The sequence below is a fragment of the Pocillopora damicornis genome, chromosome 5 (assembly GCF_964200805.1).
Source record: "Pocillopora damicornis chromosome 5, jaPocDami1.2, whole genome shotgun sequence".
Lineage (NCBI taxonomy): Eukaryota > Metazoa > Cnidaria > Anthozoa > Scleractinia > Pocilloporidae > Pocillopora > Pocillopora damicornis.
This window is the reverse complement of record NC_142674.1, coordinates 28,657,755-28,675,664: the sequence shown is the minus strand read 5'-3', so window position 1 is coordinate 28,675,664 and position 17,910 is coordinate 28,657,755. Positions and strand designations below refer to the sequence as shown.

At 38.1% G+C, this 17,910-nt stretch overlaps 3 protein-coding genes across 7 annotated transcripts in view; all 3 read right to left on the bottom strand.

Annotated features, from left to right (window-relative positions):
- Positions 1 to 5,136: 5,136 nt before the first annotated feature.
- LOC113684819 (tachykinin-like peptides receptor 99D) lies at positions 5,137 to 7,697 on the bottom strand. Its single transcript, XM_027202218.2, has one exon. The coding sequence runs from the start codon at positions 6,932 to 6,934 to the stop codon at positions 5,822 to 5,824; it is 1,113 nt and encodes a 370-aa protein (XP_027058019.2). The 5' UTR covers positions 6,935 to 7,697; the 3' UTR covers positions 5,137 to 5,821.
- An 872-nt stretch (positions 7,698 to 8,569) lies between these two features.
- Positions 8,570 to 12,709, bottom strand: LOC113684841 (uncharacterized). Of its 2 annotated transcripts, XM_089207695.1 has the most exons (5): positions 12,390 to 12,709; positions 11,936 to 12,043; positions 11,293 to 11,679; positions 9,919 to 10,709; positions 8,570 to 9,543 (listed from the first exon to the last, which is right to left on the bottom strand). In XM_089207695.1, the coding sequence occupies exons 3-5, from the start codon at positions 11,661 to 11,663 to the stop codon at positions 9,263 to 9,265; spliced, it is 1,443 nt and encodes a 480-aa protein (XP_089063821.1). In that variant the 5' UTR covers positions 11,664 to 11,679; positions 11,936 to 12,043; positions 12,390 to 12,709; the 3' UTR covers positions 8,570 to 9,262. The 2 variants fall into 2 exon arrangements, with proteins under 2 accessions (XP_089063821.1, XP_027058041.2); XM_027202240.2 differs by having other exon boundaries at positions 11,293 to 12,709.
- A 141-nt stretch (positions 12,710 to 12,850) lies between these two features.
- The window catches only part of LOC113684840 (uncharacterized), a 51,268-nt gene continuing 46,208 nt past the window's right edge, over positions 12,851 to 17,910 (bottom strand). For all 4 annotated transcript variants that reach the window (XM_089207690.1, XM_089207689.1, XM_089207691.1 and 1 more), the window contains 9 exons: positions 17,565 to 17,910; positions 16,404 to 17,429; positions 15,752 to 15,964; positions 15,166 to 15,227; positions 14,720 to 14,766; positions 14,485 to 14,562; positions 14,001 to 14,122; positions 13,514 to 13,808; positions 12,851 to 13,217 (listed from right to left, as the gene is read on the bottom strand). The exon at positions 17,565 to 17,910 is cut by the window's right edge and continues 12 nt beyond it. In XM_089207690.1, the coding sequence (XP_089063816.1) occupies positions 13,034 to 13,217; positions 13,514 to 13,808; positions 14,001 to 14,122; positions 14,485 to 14,562; positions 14,720 to 14,766; positions 15,166 to 15,227; positions 15,752 to 15,964; positions 16,404 to 17,429; positions 17,565 to 17,910 (2,373 nt within the window). In that variant the 3' untranslated portion in view covers positions 12,851 to 13,033. The remainder of the gene's footprint in view (positions 13,218 to 13,513; positions 13,809 to 14,000; positions 14,123 to 14,484; positions 14,563 to 14,719; positions 14,767 to 15,165; positions 15,228 to 15,751; positions 15,965 to 16,403; positions 17,430 to 17,564) is intronic.

Sequence of the window (17,910 nt, the reverse complement as noted above, 5' to 3'; positions counted from 1 at the left end):
TTGTTAATTCGCAACTCCAAGGGGCTCAAGCCCCGTTGGTCGGTTTTCTTTTTCCTTTTAATCTTGAAAGAGGCAGAATTTTGATTAATTTTAAGAGCTCCGAGAGTTTTTTTACTAGGAAAAAATTCCCAGAAAAAAAATTATCGGAGCTCCAAAAATTAACAAATTCTGCCTCTTTCAAGATTAAAAGGAAACAAGAAAACCGACCAACGAGGCTTAAGGCCCTTGGAGTTGCGAACCAACAATTAAACTAAAGGACGGCGGAAGGAAACTACCGTTAGAGTTAACCGTTAAAATTAATGTTCACTACTGCTACACCACGCTGGCTATTTTAAAAACGGTCGAAAAAATGCAGATCATGACGACGCCACTGGTAATAATTATCTCGAGGAAACAGGATGAAACTCATTACAATAAATGGAGAATGAGATCATCTTAACCTTCACATCTGGTATAAATGGTAGTTAAACGTGGAAATGAATGCTAATCGAAATAGCTTTGGCGAGGATTTACTTTGCGCATTGTTTAGAAAAATCAGTGGTTGTTCAAAAGAGCGCAACGTAATAAGATCTTCTGTAACACTCAAAAACATCAAAATATCTGTAATCCTATTGAATTGTAATTGAAGAAAAACAGAGAAAGGAAGTCATTTTCCCGAATACGCAATGAAGAACAGAAATCTAAGACTCTTTTACGCCTCAATAATGCTTTCTTTAGCACTATTCTTTGGTTTTCTGTAAAGTTCCTCGGGAACAAATATAATTGAATGATAGCTATCAGTTTTGGAATGAAATCTCATCCTAAACAAATTCAATAATTTAAAATTTAAGCATCTTTCTCATCCTTAATTTTAAATCATCTAAATGAGCCTAGGTAGCAGCTACTTTACATGGAAAGCTGACAAACGCAGTTCATAAAATACATGAACTAACTAGTTTTTTTTGTGGATTGATACAACTTTCAAACTTTTCTACAATAAACTTGAAACTGAAAAGCTATTTCATACAACATGTATCTTGACAATGGTGAAAATTGTTTAACACCTAGAACAGAGCCGCGATAAGATTTTTGAAGATTTTAAAGAAAATTATTGCAGGAGATCGATTCTGTTTTAAAATAAATTCCTTCGTCTCCTGAACTGCACTCTTTTCATTCATTTACTTACTCATAAATTATCTTTAACGTTGTTTGATGACACCCGACATATGAAAAGCATACTTGTTGAAAATAATTTGTTTTGGTTTTAAGACTAGACTCCTGTCAAGGTTTTCGAGTTTGGAGGTATAAACGAATTTTTATCATTCCTCTCTTAATCTATTTTTATTATTTTTTTCATTTACGAATTTTTTTTACACGTAAACTACAACTGTTTCCTTTCCTGGTCATAAAATTTCAGCTCCTATCAGCAAATTACTATTTATTTCTAGAAATAAAATTAATGAGCTAAATACTCGTCCTTCCTGATAAAAAGAGATGAAAATGTACGCTTAAATTGGAAAACATTTTTCCTCCAAATACAAACACCATTTTCCTTCGAAATTAATTCATTAATAAATATTTCTCTCTATTTTTTTTTCGAAACCTTGACGATAGTCATGGTAAGCGTCAAAGAAGTTAAAGTTAATTCTGCTGCCCAAGTTAAGTCATAAATCTCTTCTTACTTATTCGTTGAAATGCCATAGTATCGAAATAAACATATCATAATCTCTCTCTTTTTAGATCTCTTTTTAAAAACTCCGAACTACAAATTTAAAACGCCCACGACGAACGACAGTTTTTGTCTAATTTTAAAAACCTCAAAGGATAACTCACAACATCAACTCCCCAAAGGTGAATATTAACGCTGGGTCCTATTTTGCTGCGGCGTGCTTGGATGGGGTCTTTTTGGGTAAAATACGTCGACTATTGAGGGACGAATGAAAGAAATAGTATTTTTCAACAAATGTACATGTATGATTTAAGATCTTCAAAACAAGGATGAAAATGATATCTTAAAATGTAACCTAAAAAACATCCGAGTCAATAATTTACCCAATTCAAGTCTCGAGGGAGTTCCCAGCTTTATCTTTTGTAAATCATGTGTGCATATGCACGTGAATAAGAGGAAACTTGAAAGACGCAATTCTCTAAAGTATTGTAATAGAACCTGAAATGGGTAAACAGAACAAACATGCTACAGAGGTATTTTTACTCCATCGGCTCAATAACTGAAAGCAAATGTTTTTCTACGTGGGTTTCCTCTTTATTCCAATTCTTTGATGACGGTTGGATTACGTGAATTTCTAGATAAAATCTAGTCATTTGAAAGCAACAATGTTTTCTACTGATTTTTTCACTTGAAACGAATTTTAAACTTGAGATTAAAATTTTCTTTTTTTGGTTAATCTTTTCAGTTTTTACTAGGAAAATACAATTCAGTATCAAAGAGATATCAGTGTAGAGTTCAAAGCCTTTCTCTTTTCTGAAGAATGAATTTAATGTTTAAAGGCACCAATTATCACACATACAAGAAGTTCATTCAAGAAAGCATTCACAATTTTTATTCCGAGGTTTCCCGTTCCTTCGAATTCGAAAGTTCTATGATAATGGTTATCGCTGAAATAGATTTGGTTTCATGTCGCTGTATAATTTTTGACAATCTATGCTGCATTGTTAACTCGGATGAGAGTTGAAAATTTGTGAACTATTTTCAGTAAAAAGTTTCTCTTTCCTTATAAACATTTCGCTTTCTGCTAGTAAAATACATTTTAAGTTTAAAGTACACGTACTAGCTATTTTGTAAAAAAAAACATCTAATTTTAAGGAAAGTAAGTATCTTGTAACGAAAGCCGCACTTTTTCATATAAAGTTGAGAGTTTCGCATTGCACTAAAAATGATGCTCTCTTTCGAGCATTTTACTACGCAACCTGAGTCTTAATAATTGTTGATTTTACTTGCTCGAAAGTCTGAGAATATTAATTCTTTTTCATTGTTCGGTATTACTTTTTCCGATAAAAAATACTATCGCTTTAATTGTTTTAGAGACAATTCTAAGTTAAATGGGTTGCTTTTTCCAGTGAAAAATCCTCTTCATACCCTGAAGGTAGAGAGGATAACCTTGATTTGCTGCACAACTTCAAATCTCTCTTTTCTTCTGATTTTGCAAATGTACAACTTTTATTAGATCCGTTTTCATTACCTTCTACCCTTTTCCAATTGCTCTCGTTTATACCCTTTTCGCCGACAATAAATCAAAGTTAAAGATTCTGTTATTTAGACTCCTTTTTCCATCTCTTCAGTCCCTAGTTGACGCGTTCTTAGATCAATTGTTTATTTTTTTTTCTAGTACTACGATGAAGAATAAGCGTGAACGGTAAGGCCTTTTAACTTATCAAAACAGTGCTTCTGGTCTAGTATAGAAAGAGTGATACAATGGTAATTTCGTATCTGCGTTGACTGTTATCCAGTTCAATAAACCACCGGAATAAATGTACATGGAAATTGTTTGATTACACGACCTTGAACTTGGTTCTCCCGCGCTTATCCGTAATTTTGGCCACTGGAATTATTTTCCCTTGAACAATATAACACAGAATCCTTAATAATTTGTCGCGAACGAAAAGGAATTTGAGCGCATCTTCGAGTTCTACGAGTCTTCAGCTTTATTCCTGCAATATTGAAAATGAGAAATGTCTGAAGCAATCAGCTAATTCTCTCTAACAAACCAAAACAATTAAATACAATACTGTCAATACAAAACAAGTTCATTGCGTTGTACGCTTGGCTATTCAGGTGAGACATTACATAATGGAACGACACACCAGCTAATCGAAGGGTATTCCACATAAAAATTAAATTTAAAATTAATACCATAACATATGAACAAAACTTTTAAAAAGTGTAACTCAGGATCATAAAATATAATCTCAAATAATTCTACGTTATGCTAAAAAGTAAAGACGATAATCATAATTATGTGCTAACAATAATATAAAAATAAGCAAGACGTTAGGTTAAAAGCCCAAAAGGTTAATTTTCTTCATATTGTTTTTAAAGGCCTTAAAAGTTCCAACAATTCTGTGTGACTCTGGTAGCAGACTCCACAGCCTTGGCGCTAGGTAACGCCACGATTTCAGTCCGTAAGCCGTGGTGTTGACCTTAGACAGTTTTAGAATGTCGGTTCCCTCCAGATCGCACTTAGTGTTTACTAAAATCTGGTAACGTTGTTATGCTTAAGCAAGCATAATCGTGATTAATAGCTTTAAAAACCGTACGAGCTATTTTTGCGAGTCTTTGATTAACGGTGAATATACTTGCCTGTTAGTTACCGAAAATAGATTTGCATACAGCGCGAGGGCACAAGGGATTGCAAAACAGAGAAGGAAAATACAAACCCAACTGAAAGACGACATAAACTTTAATGAAGGTAACATCTAAAGGAATCGATATAATCAACATTTAAGAAAAATTTTGTGGGAACGTCGAGGTCCTAGAATACCAAGACGTTTTAATAGTCTTGAAAATATTGATCAGGAGACAGGTTTTAGCTGGACTATCGCATAATCGAGCAAACACTTCATTCTCTCACCTCGCTTATTTCCTGCAAAATCCAAACGTATTCAGTTTTCCGCTCCTGAACAAGTTTGAGGAAACATAAGTCTTGAAAATTCTTTTTGGAGCAAGTATGTGCACGGGAACTGGCAGAATATGTCGAGTTTCCGTTGGAAGAAACGTATCACTGTAACTCCACGAAGCACATGTCACACTGACCGAAGGTGTGGGACAATCATGAATGCATAATTAATTTGTCTATTATTTTGATCTCACCAGTCACCCTTGAATACATTTTCCACAACAATTCCCGAGTTATTCATATTTTTCCTATCTGTTTCTTGGTGGGATAATACTTGAAATTGAAGGGAGGAGCTAAAGGTCAATTTTTAAAGGATACTTTTTCTTGTTCTTATCAAAAATATTTAACATACAGAAGAAAGCATATTCTGAGCGTAGTGGCCGCCAGCCAAGTTTTGAACTTTACAACACTGCTTAACTTGTCAACGTATCCATCCTCAATAACGGCTTCTACCTCGAAACCAACTTCAAAAAAAATAGATTCCGTGACATGTTAACTAGGTAGTTCACCCTCAACTTCCCTTGTCAATACAGTTTTATTACATTCAATCATTTCTTCTAGTCATTAACATTTCTCAATTGACTCTATGTAAATATTTGCCACGAATTAGATCAAAACACGTCCAACTTAGGTCAACAACTGAAGTCTGCTTAGTCTATTTGTATTTGAATACATATAACAAAATGTCTGATGAAGCTAAAATTAAATTACAAAAAAATGGTGGAAATCAAAATTGTTACGACGTTTTGGATTCGTCAAATATACTCTCATAGCTCAGAGATACTTAATATTAGTTTCACCAAGGTTTATCTACTTTTCTACATTTTTAGCGTAATGTCTCAAAGCACACTACTCTAATGAGATTCTATTTACATCGACGCATAATCGTTTCACTTGAGTCGATTCGTTCCTGTACTTAGTAGGTTTAACAATTCGATAGTGGTTTAGCTTGGTCTACACTCTTATCGACAACGACATTCGTCATCACAGTGGTAAAAAAAACTGCGACATTGCAGCCAATTGTGGTAAAATACTCGATTTATACAAATTGCGAAAAACTAGAAGACACATCTCGGGTTTTATGCATTGGAAAATTAAAAACTGAGCATCGTTTGGTACAGAGAAATACGCAGTATACCGGTTAATTTTTAGTGAGAAGAAATTATTACCATCGGTTGAAATTTGTACAATAAAACTTTCCCTTGAAGCTATACTACTGTCTCCCTTAAATACAGGAACCTTTGGTTAGAGCTGGCCTGATTAGATTGTTTACTGCTCGTCAGTGAGAGGAAATTTGTTTTTGCCGAAACATAAATAGGAACGTTTAATTTTGACCTACAACCCATGTACAGAACTCTCTTAAACCCACGACGAAAATTTTCATTGAACACAACGTAGATAATTGGGTTAATAGCCCCGTTGGCTCTTATCAAAAATTCGCAGGCAAAGAAGAATTCAAAAGGAAATTCAGCGTCGCCGAAATAAACAGAAAAAGTGGATATTTGTAGTGGCAACCAACATAGTATAAAACACACAAGGATAAAAATGAGCATTCGAACCACTTTGCGTCTTCCTGACACAATACGCTGCCGGGTGATTTCGTCAGAAATGCCGGGGATTTTACGAAACCATAAAATGTAGGACATAAGTGAGTAAAATATGAACATGGTTAGGAACGGAATCGAGTAAATTACAACAAACAATATAACAGTGTATGTTTTGGCGGCCATATCTGTGTCAAAATAGGGCGACCAGTCTTCGTAGCAGTAAGAGGTATTGTTATCTTCATGCAGCCGCATGGCGTACATCATCGGCGACATAACCAGGGCAGAACACAGCCAGATTGATGCGACGATCCATTTTAGATAAGTCTTATTCTTCAGATTTTTCAGTGGGAAAACAATGGCGAAGAAGCGATCGTAAGCGATAGCTGCCAGTGTCAATACAGAGCTAGCAATCATACCGAACCCCATCGCGTTTACAAATTTGCAAATGAATGTTCCCCAAGAACCGCGAAAAGGGAAGGGGCGTTCAAGAATGCCGGCGATAAAAGGCTCAATGGCAACAGCTGTGTAGAGCAAATCGCTGATACTCATGTTTACGATTAGAAAATAGGTGTTGGCATGCAATTTTTTGGTGGTAAAAACCACAAAGATGACGATGGTGTTGCCGACTAAGGACAGCACTGCAACCAGGACAGCCAAGACAGCCTTGAAGATTGCCAAAGAGCTAACGACTCCACTCGTTGACATGAAATTATTTTTTTCAGTAGAATCAATCGATAAGCTCTGAGAAATCGTAGAATTATTCATCCTGTCCATCTGTTAATTCAGCAACCCCTCTCTGTCTTGAATCGAAAATAGTTGTAATGTTCGCGAACGGTTAACAACTGGAAACGGTAGCCTCGATGAATCGATAGACTCGAATCAACCCTTAGTTTTGCGGTCTGCTAATCTTGAAGCATTGATAAAAATGATTGCATGCAAATTATCTCAACCTGCGTTGCAATTAAGTTTTCCAGGTATACAATACTTTAAGTGTGATGCAACCCTCCCCTTCATGCGAATAAACGTCGTTATTTCCCACAAAATTTCCCTGATGGAAGATAATAACATTTTTGACTATTGTCAATCGTACTTTCCCTGTTGCTGTCACTGTTTCTTTTTCTGCATGTGGTTCTATAATCACAGAACGAAAACTTAAATAAAAAAAGAAGAAAAAAAGCACCGTAGGAAAAAAGACATAAGTTGCCTCGTCGGTACAATTGCATATGATGTTTATAATTATTCTGTATATCCATTATAAAGTAATCTCATAGCTTTTATCTATTCACACATTGTTCAACAGAGGTCTACTACTCGGCGCAAAAAATTATTGCAGGTTTGAATGATTGAAGTGATCAATTTGGCACTAACAGAACACCTCTCTCCAATGATAAAAATAAAGAAGCCTTTCCTGCAGTTTGCAACAAGACAATGCAAAATATCGTCGGTGGTTTTCTTGCTAAAAGATAATTATTACAAACGCCATCAACTGTCGAGATTTTCCCTAAATATCTTCGATTTTATGGCAAAAAATTGAAAAGAATTTAATTTATATGCAGCATTTATAGGCTTTTAAGCGAGAAAAAAGGTTATATTCAATACAGTTTTTTCGCGATTTTAAAGGTTTCCATTTATCTAGAGCATACAATGTAGATGCAAATCATTAACATTAAAATTGTCTGGAGTTTATTTTCAAGATTTTGAAGTGCTTTCATGTAAATTCGCTTAAGCCTTCTGATGTCGTGTAGCACTCAAGAATCAGTGCGTACAAGAATACAAGTGGGGTAACACAAGGAACTCACCGCGAATGACCGTTGCCTTAAATGACATCCTCATCCTTCTGATCTCGACGACTGTGGATCCGACGACTTATCCCTGGATCAGTCAGCTAATCACTTGAAATTCATTCAACGATGAGCAGTCTGCACGAAACACATGCAAACTGCAAAGGAAATATTTTGGCAAAATACAGATAAAAGTGACTAAAATGACGATCATGCTGGTTAAAATATTATGCAATCAAAACGCTCCTCAAAGGAGGATTCGAAAGTGGTGAACTTTGCTCGTTTTATGAAGCAAAATATAGAAATTATTTATAAACAGTTTTGCGCGAATGCTGCAAGCGGACAGATATATCTTATGGCATTTTGAGGAAAAGCTCTCCGATTGGTTAACATCCTTCAAAAACAAATCATTTCAAGATCTGAACATTAACATTCTTTGAAAAGATAGGAAAATCAAAGACTAAAAACAATCTTGGACAGTGCTGCTCAAAGGTCACATTCTACATCTTCTACTGCAGAGTTTATTCTAAAGCGTGGCTCCGCGGGATTTGCAAACCAAAAGGAATGCTGCTTAAAACTTTCGTGTACTCGTCAAACGGGGCGTAAAAGTTTTGCCCATGGAATAATACAATTTCGAAGTACTATTTTATTGAAACACAAGAACATAACAAACAACATCATTGATATGACACCTGCTATATAGTACTGCCTTAAACTTTAAAGCCTCTGACCCCCAATTGCCTTCTCTTCGTCGGTTTTACATGGACAAGACCACACACATATGTCCAAACACCTTTTGGGGTACCCCCTCTCTTGGGCCCCCTTTCTTTAAACAGGGCCCCCCTAAACTAAATAAAGGAGCCTATAGGGCCCTTTTTGACTAATTTCTGAAACAAACCCTGCCATTGATTGTTATCATTCACAACGATCACAAAACATTCGAGTGAAAAACTCAGTGGGTAGCGACCTTAGGGCGAGTCAGTATTCTTGCGAGATCATGTACTGAAGAATTTAGATGACCATTTTATTTCAGTGATGAAAAGTACAGCGAGTTAAAACATTTTACCTTGAAATCGTGACTGAATCTCATCTCAAAACTGACAAAGAAGTGATGATGGTTGATAAAAAAACATGTAATGTAAACGAAATACTTGGCAACAAGCTCCTCTACTAGTTCCAAGAATCTCACATAAAAAAGCTACAGAACTCGCACGCAAACAGAAAACAGTGAGTTTCAATGTGTCCAATCATATAATATACATTAGTCATTCAAAGATCTGATAAAACAATGGTCGATCATCCATTGAATTGAAGAGCAGCGTCATGGATTCGTGTACACTTCCTGAACAACATTCGCTTTAGGCCAAAATAATTCGCAGTTGTTTTTCATGCATTGAAGGATTTCCTTTGCTTTCTTTTCTCCAGAGAAGTAGGAGCCTTGTGCAAATCCCCACCAATCGGGATCAACTGCGTCTCCAGCGAAATATAGCTTGCCCAACTTTCCTCCCAAGTTATGAAAGTCTGCAGCAGTAGTTCCAACCTCGGCGTTTGCATACGATCCACGGACAAAAGGGTTTTGGGACCATTTACTGTAGAATATACCTAAGATTCATTGAAAAGCGTAGGAATGTAACCACGTTAAAAAGGCCGTAACAAGCATCCTATACATCATCATATTGCAAGTTCGAAACGCCTCTGCTCGAGATCAGCGAGAAAATTCGCTCGTGTTGCGAAGCTCGATCCTCGAAACTCGATTCTGATTATTCGCTTCTCGAAAGTGGATCGTCAAAAACTTGACTCTCGATCTTCAAGAAACGAAATTTCACTCCCTCCTCGATTCTAGAAAGTCTCAAGAATCAAGGATTGAGTTCTTAATAGAGACTTAGCTAACCTGGCTTTGACCGTGTCAAGTGTAACCTTTTATTTTCTGATCAAAGTTAACGTTCAACTTTAAGTTATAAATATATACTACTCTACCTTCGGCCTCTGGGATATTGGCGCCATAAACCTTCTTCAGCTCTGTCATGATCTCTTTCAGCGTCTCCGATTCCGGCTGACTCTCCACTTTGAGGCTCATCTCACCTGTGACAGTCACGTGCAGGATGGCTGAGCCTGGCAAAATGTCACGTGCCTCGATGTCCATCCATATTGGGTAGTACCCCCAGACACGGTGAGCATACAAGATGAATTCATGGCTGTCCCAGAACTTAAAGGGAAACTTAATGAAAATTTTCGTGTAGTGCGCCAATGGAATCTTGTTAATGGCTTCAATTTTCCACTGAGGAAGTTTAGGTGAGAAGGCGACGGAATCACTTGACAGCACGCCTGTGCTGAACGTGCACAGTCCATAGCTTCCAAAGTATGTCTCTCCATCCGCAGTACTAACTCTAACACCATAGCGGTTGTAAAAAACAGACTTAACTACCTTGTTCAAAAGGATTTTGTCTTTAAAATCATCTGCCATGTTTAGAAAGATACTTCCATATCCTCGAGGATCAGCAACAAAGAAGTCGACTGAGCGAGATCCAAAGCCCCTCAATGATTCCATCTTTGGTTTTTCAGCGAACTCGAAGTCCAGGACGGAGTATTCAATAACCCTCTTAGCTGGAGTGTCAGGTCTCCAACCAACAGTCGATAGTGCGGCCCTTACGGACATATCTGGTCGCTGATCGTTAGATCTTTCTCTTGATAATTCTTCGAGCTTCTCTTCGGCCTCAGCAAACTGCTTCAGTAAGTGACGGTCTGTGATGTCTCGCCCTCGTTCGTCTCTGGAGGCAATTAGAATAGAAAGTTCTGAGGAAAAGTTCATCACCAATCAAAACAGTTGATGAAGTACAGCTATTCAGATGCCTTTCTATGGAACAACCCGCGTCAAAAATACGTGCGGGAAGTATGTATTTTTGGCATTAAGGGAACCGTGGCTTTCTCTATAAGCACCATCTAGGATTACAAAATGGCTTGACCTAATGCATTTTCCGTCGCTGTACCTTGCTAGTAGGGCAATGTGTGTTTGCCCAATTTTACCAAACTATTTTTAGAACTGGAAATTCGGGGTTTTGATATGAAATCAACTTAAAAACATCGGGCAAAGATCTGAAGAGAATTTTGCTTTTCATCAGCACACTGATATTTCATGCATGCACGTCGACACATGTTAGCCGAAGCGACTCGAAATTGAAATTCATGTGTAAAAAAAGGATACCATATATGTGACTGAGGTACTAAGAGGTTGGTAAGCTTCTTTTTATGAAAAAACCCTGATTGAGCGTGACTCTTACATCGCGAGACAAACGATGAAACGTACATTTATCTATAAAACTACAATGAACAACAACACTTTCCAAGATTTACCTAATTATAACATCACTGTAGTTGGTATAAATCCCTCTCAGATTGTGTTTTTCTTTAAGATCCCATAGAGGATTCTTTTTATCACTAGCATAATGGATCCAGTTCGCTCCTTCTTCAAGTTTTACTCCTGCGAACGACTCCTGTTTGAAACGTCCTCCAATGTAATCCTGAGCTTCAAGGATCAAGAAGTCATTTATGCCGTTTTCTTTCAGAGTTTTTGCTGCAACAATTCCTGCAACACCTGCTCCGAGAATCAAAATTTTTGCCCGGCGTGTTACTGGTCTACGGTCAGGGATTTGTCGGCCATCAACGTTTCTTACAGGAAACAGCTGAAGCACGAATAGAAACAGACATATACCACTTTTCTCCATTCTGTAAATCACACTCCTGCAATCACAATAAACTTTTACACTTCCATGAACAATTAATAATGTTTTGTTTAAATTGTTAGATAACTCACAGACATATCAGACTACCAAACCTGGAACACTAGTTACCAAATCATATTTGCTGCTGACAAGAATTTCAAATCTTATATTCGTTTACAAAATGATGTAGTTCTTTCTTTCTAATATATTAATCCAAAGCATTATAGTTTGAGTGGAAAAAAAAGTGAAAAAACTTCCAGACTACTTTCACTCACCTCTTTTGTCAAGAACTCGGTCTTTTTCTAAGGTGCCGGTACTACTGAGTTCGGCAAGCATTAACGAAGTCAATAGCTAAAGAGAAGCAACTTTTTTTCCTCAAGCTGCTACAATGAAGGTGATCAAACAGTCAAAAGAGAAAATTAAACTCATCTTTACAATTGTAGCAACAATTTCAGATGACAAATACGTTCCAGATCTCTGAAATGTCGCTTTTTGTTTCATCAGGCTGCTCCTATATGTTTCATGCAGACACGACGTAGACAAGATATATTTAACTTTCTAGTATGATTCAACAAATCTGTGCCCGGTGTATCGTCTGCAAAATTACTCTGTCAAAACGTAGAAACGCTGCAGTGGCAGCTGTCACTCAACAGAAGAACATAGATCATGCCCCAGCATACAAATGATTTCGCCTAAAAATGACTACGAATTAAGTTTGGTTATGCTCACCATAACATAAAAACCAGCGTAATTGGTAAAAATTCCTCGCAGATTGTCTAATTTACTTTCCCAGATAGAACGTGGTTCATCAGTAAAGGATCCGGCTCAAGCGTTCTTCTATCTTCACCTCAGCCAATGATCTAAATTTGGAACGTTTCCCAGAGTAAACTTGAGATTCTCAAGAACAAAAGTTTCGATGTAGAGTTTTCGTCACCACCCTTCCTCCAACACCACCTCTAATGATCAAGTACCTTTGTTCGTTGAAGGTCTCTTTGCCGGGTATGGAGGCCATTGACAAGGGTTCGTGGTACAAGCTGTACAGGGGGCCATAAATTGCACCATCTCTCTTTGTCTAAATTGGCCGCTTACCTCGCAATTCCTATTTTCTAATGATGCTGGACATACACATATATCTCTTAGTTTCCGCTGTTTTGAATGGCCGCAACAGAATATTAGAAAACCCCAAAATCTTAAATGAACTTCCAAATTTATTTAGTACCTATTGCAGAAGATTCCCTTCCATTTACAATAACATAGAAAACTGTTGTCATCTTGATTCAATTTTTACTCTAAAAAATTATCAAATATTCTAGAGATACAGACGAACAACATCTCCCATTCCAAGCAATTCTGTTCAGTTCGGATAATTTACGTCACATTTCGAAGATAGTCCTTGCACGAACGTTCCGATTGGCGTGAAGCTCGGGAATAGTGGCGCTATTATGACGTCTTCTTACACGTGACTTTGGAAAACGCAACATCAGAAGAGTTTCTTCAACTGCTGTGGCCTGGGCACGAGGTTGTTTGATTTCCGGTTGTGCCACGAGAACATAGCGACTGAGGAGTGAAGAAAAGCATTACAAAAATAAATAAATAAATAAAAGTTTGCACTTGTTGAAATGTATGTATACGAATAGTAAAAAGCAATTCCATGAGGTAATTTGATGTAAGGAGTCAAGCAAGCAAAAAAAAAACATAGGGAAAATCAATACTGTAACTCACAAATGGTGAAACCTTGGAAATACGGAAATGGAAACACTCCTGGACTGAATAACAAGACTTACCAAAGTCCGAAACATGCTATCAGTTTTTAAGCGGACTGAACATTTTTTAAAAATCACATCACAATTTACCTGCATTTGCTTGGGATTGAGGCCGACGGAGGGGGCTTAGGTAGGACACTTGCAACATCCGACACGCCATGGTCACACGTCTTCAGGTCCATTAAACGTTTAGCCAATGGGGTAAGCTGCACACCTCCAGGCTGGGAATTAAGCCTCAGGCGGAAAGGACGTTCGTTTGACAACTCTTGTTCCTTCAGTTTCCAGATTTCAGTTTGACTGAGAGAGGGCGAGGGCGACGTATCCCGATCATCTACGAGGGGTGGGGTGATGAACTCCAACACTGGGTCAGACTTAGGCGGTTGTTCTGCGGGTGGATTGAAAAAAAAAAAACCCCGACTATAGGTCAACCAATTTATAAAGCAATATGATTGTAAATATTCTAGTGGTGAAGAAAAGCAACGGACAGAACCGAAGCACATGCTACGGCAAGACAAGAAATGCTGAAATTACTTTATCTCAACTAAACTGAAAGCAAGACTTCTCGTCAAAAGAATACCTTGCCCGCACTCTAAGCGACTCGAGTTTTTCCATCTTTCCTTCTGTTTGTTATCGAGAGCTTGTCTCCTTTCATTGGCACTTTTCTGTCTTTCCAAACGCTGTTGCTTCAGTCGATAAGCCCTGACAACAATAATTACGATATTAACTCAATGAAAGCTACTACACAGCAGTATAAAAATGGGAGACTATGTAAGAAAAGGAAAGAAAAGAAACACTGAGCTTAAAAAGGTGTATTCACTTTGAGGAATTATTAAATGTGTGTCGACAATGAGCTGGTATTTCATCAGCCCCTTTTGATTCCGCTATCTACTTTTCCAACCAACCCGCAATTTTCCACGTTTGAGGCTGGATAAAAGTATATTTTTTTCTATTCCCTCCTTCATATGTCCCACCTTATTACGATTAGCTATTGCGATAAGTATAAGTCTAATAACATTTAATCAATAAGCGCTCAACACAAATCTAATTATATGAACTCTTACCTTTCTAAAACCTTATTTTGCCAATTTCCACCGTAGTCGGTTGTATCTAAACTTGGGATGTCGCGCGAATTTGAGAGTCTGGAGGCAAAAGACCAAATTAAAATTTAGTGATAGATGGGAGAAACAAAAAACTGCAAAGGAAACTGCACAATAAGAAGACGCAAAGCGTTGGAGAAAGTAAAGGGAAATGTGAAGGAATTATGGTGTGGTAAGAACTGAAGGGTATACTTGGTACCTCTCCCTTTCGAATGATTCTCCGGAGAGTAGATCCTTCATGTAATCCTGCAACAAAAATAAACGCACAGTTGGTATAAAGACAGATATGAAGTGAGTGAGAACCAGAGCAATTTTATTATAGCTGTGGTCAACAAATACCTTTCTACCATGCGATTTAAGCTTAAACGAAAGGATTAAGGAAACTGTTAAAGATGACACAGATCCAGTCCAATTCACAAATCCAATCCAAATCCAAAACTCACTCTTTCCTCACTCGTTCAATACGCACTTAGTTTCCAACAACAACAGCTACAGTGTAAGATCGATGTTCGTGGTAGGTAATTTGTTTTGCAGGTGCAAAAGTCGATTTTAATGTTTTGGAAAAAATTAAACGTCACTGACAAATTAACTTCGTAAAACTATGCAACTTTCCGTAATCTACCTATATTTGAAGCATTTCTTTACCTTATCCGCATCGTGTTTGCCTATACTGGAGCGCATGGCTTGGTAGGCATCTAAGAAATCCTCTGGAAACAAAGTATACATGCATTAGAGGGTTATGCACAAGCATGAGGGTGAATTCCATTTATTAAGAAAATGCCCTACATCACTGATAGCGCAGAAAATTTTGATATGAAATCACAAGGACGAATTATGAAAGAAAAAGAATACAATAACATTTTATTATGTAACAAATGGCCTACAACATCCGGGATGGCTTGGGTCAAATATAGCGACCACTGGCACCCGAATTATATTTCGTCCGGTTTGACAGGTAGCCATTTACATTCTTAGGAGGAGAAAAGGTGAGGATGAAGGTAAAGTATGTTTCTTAAGAATACAATGCGATGGTAAGGTCTCGAACCTAAACATCTTTTGATGAGATCACTGCTAACTCATTTCAATAAACTCATAACTACGCTTTTATCTTAATATAACGCCAATTCTTTTAAATGATTAACAAGGAGCTGTGGAGCAGCTAGGAAAGAGAATTAGTGATCCCATCTAAATGCTATAGCATCCTCCCACACTTTACAAACGCTTTACTGACCATCTTCATCAGAAGACACGCGCTTCCACGTGTTCCTCCTGGCAGGTGTGGCACTCTTACGTGTCTTAGTTTGCTTCTTTCCTTTACTTCGCGATGGGGTATTCTCATACGGGAACATCGAGTGTTCTTCCTGGCTCGTGGCGTTACTGCGAACAGTGTCGGCAGTTTGTGGTCTTTTCTCAGAGTCTTTTTTGTTCAGGTACAGTATATTACCTACCAGAGAAAAATGTGAAAACATGGTAATCCTGAAATACTGGGCAATAGGCAAAAATATTGTTAAACGTCACTTTTCACCGCGATGGTTGATTTTGGACATCATTCGATACAAGAGTGATCCTCCTACGGAACTACTTAATTGTGTTATTAAGTAAGGAGGGCAAATAACCGAAACGCCCTTTAACTGGGAGAATTCACGTGCGCTCGTAGAAAATCTTACCAAGAGAAGCGTAGCAAGTTGTATGTCATGCTCCGAATAGAACACATATATATTTCGAAGATATTGGCCAAAATGGTTACAGAATGTAAATCCTTCAGGTGTTGATTTAACGACGAACCAGGAGAATTTCTTTCGAAAATCACTTAGAGTTCTTACTAAAAACGAAGTATATGACACACTGATCTACTGGCTATCAAAAGAGAAGACGTTTATCACCTTTAGGGGTCTCTTCCGCTTTCTTTGTCGCTTTCGATGTAGCAACACTTGGTGAACTACTTGGCCGCGTTGGCTTGGGTGGGAAAAGGACCTCCCGGTCCGGTTTCTGGAGCGCTTGTATGCACCAGCGCATAAGAGTGCTTCCTTGTTTTCTAACGCTTGGGGGCCTCGATGATCCTGGCGTTTCATGTCCACCTGCACCAGTCTGCAGACTAATGGTATCGATAAGCCGTGCAAGATCTTCATCATTCAGGTCAAAATCACCCTGGTTCACCTCATCAGTTCTTAGACTGGAATTATCTGTTGTACCGTGTTTTTGTCTGTAGCGTCCATCCGCTGACCGAGTTCTAACGTTACTCGACGTAGGTGTGTGTTCCCGCCTACTTTTCGCAAGTGCGAATATTGTTAGCGGAGAAACACCTGACGAGCTCTTGGACGTTTTTCTCAACGGGTCACCATAAACAGGCAACACTGTTTCTTTGAAGACTAAGCCAGCATTATGGGATCTAAGTGTTGGGGAATCTCTGCCAGAGGTGTATAGACTGGGGAACTGTCGATTACGTCGAGATGTTCGGATGTGGTCTTCGCTAAAGGTCACACTTTTCTGTACGCGATCGCTTCGTATACTACGACAAGACGACATTGGATCTTCAGCTTGGGTGCTAGTATGTTCATCCATCCCCTCTAATTCATCATCATCATCATCATAGTCTTCAAGAATCTCGGCATCAATCGGGACTTCATTGAGTGGTTTTTGTATCACCTCGCCTGTATCAGGATCAATGAACGTCACTAACTGAGGATCACTTGGTTCAGGTGAATCACGTCTTTCCGGCTTATCATCCTCCACTGGAGCTTCCTCTTCATTTTCCTCTTTACCCTTGGCTTCCTTGTCTCCATTTAGTGTATTTTCGTCTTTATTATCAGCAGTCTGATTCTCGTCGCTCAGTAGAGCAGTCGTTGTATTTTCTTCAGCAGTTCTTTGAGAAGGCGAATATGATGTGGTCATTTGCGGCTCTTTTGCGTCTACAAAAAGTAAATCAGTAATTCATGGTCATTTACCATACATGCGATTTCTTTACAAATGTGCAACGACGAGAATTGAAATAAACAAAATCACTGTCAAGAAAAGGGAAAACCGAAACAACAAAACAAGAGAACCTTCAACTTTCTCTCTTTCGGGCATCTGTTCCTTGTTCTTTGCTGATCGTGAAGACATCTGATCTGAAACCTGTCTAGAACTAACAGGGTCTTGTCGTATGAAAGGTTTGTGTTCTCCTGTTGGCATGGTAACAACACTGGGCATCCGATGCGTGACAATAACATCATCGCCATCTCCATCATCATCATCGTTAACTTTTATTGTATCTTCGCTCCTCTGTTTCTCTTCTTCAGCTTCACCAGACTCATTAACAATCTTTTCTGTCTCTTTCTCTTGTATTTCTTTCGTAGCCTCTTCCTCTCCCTTATCTTTAGGCTTCTTTGCTTTCTTTGCAATGGGCCTTGG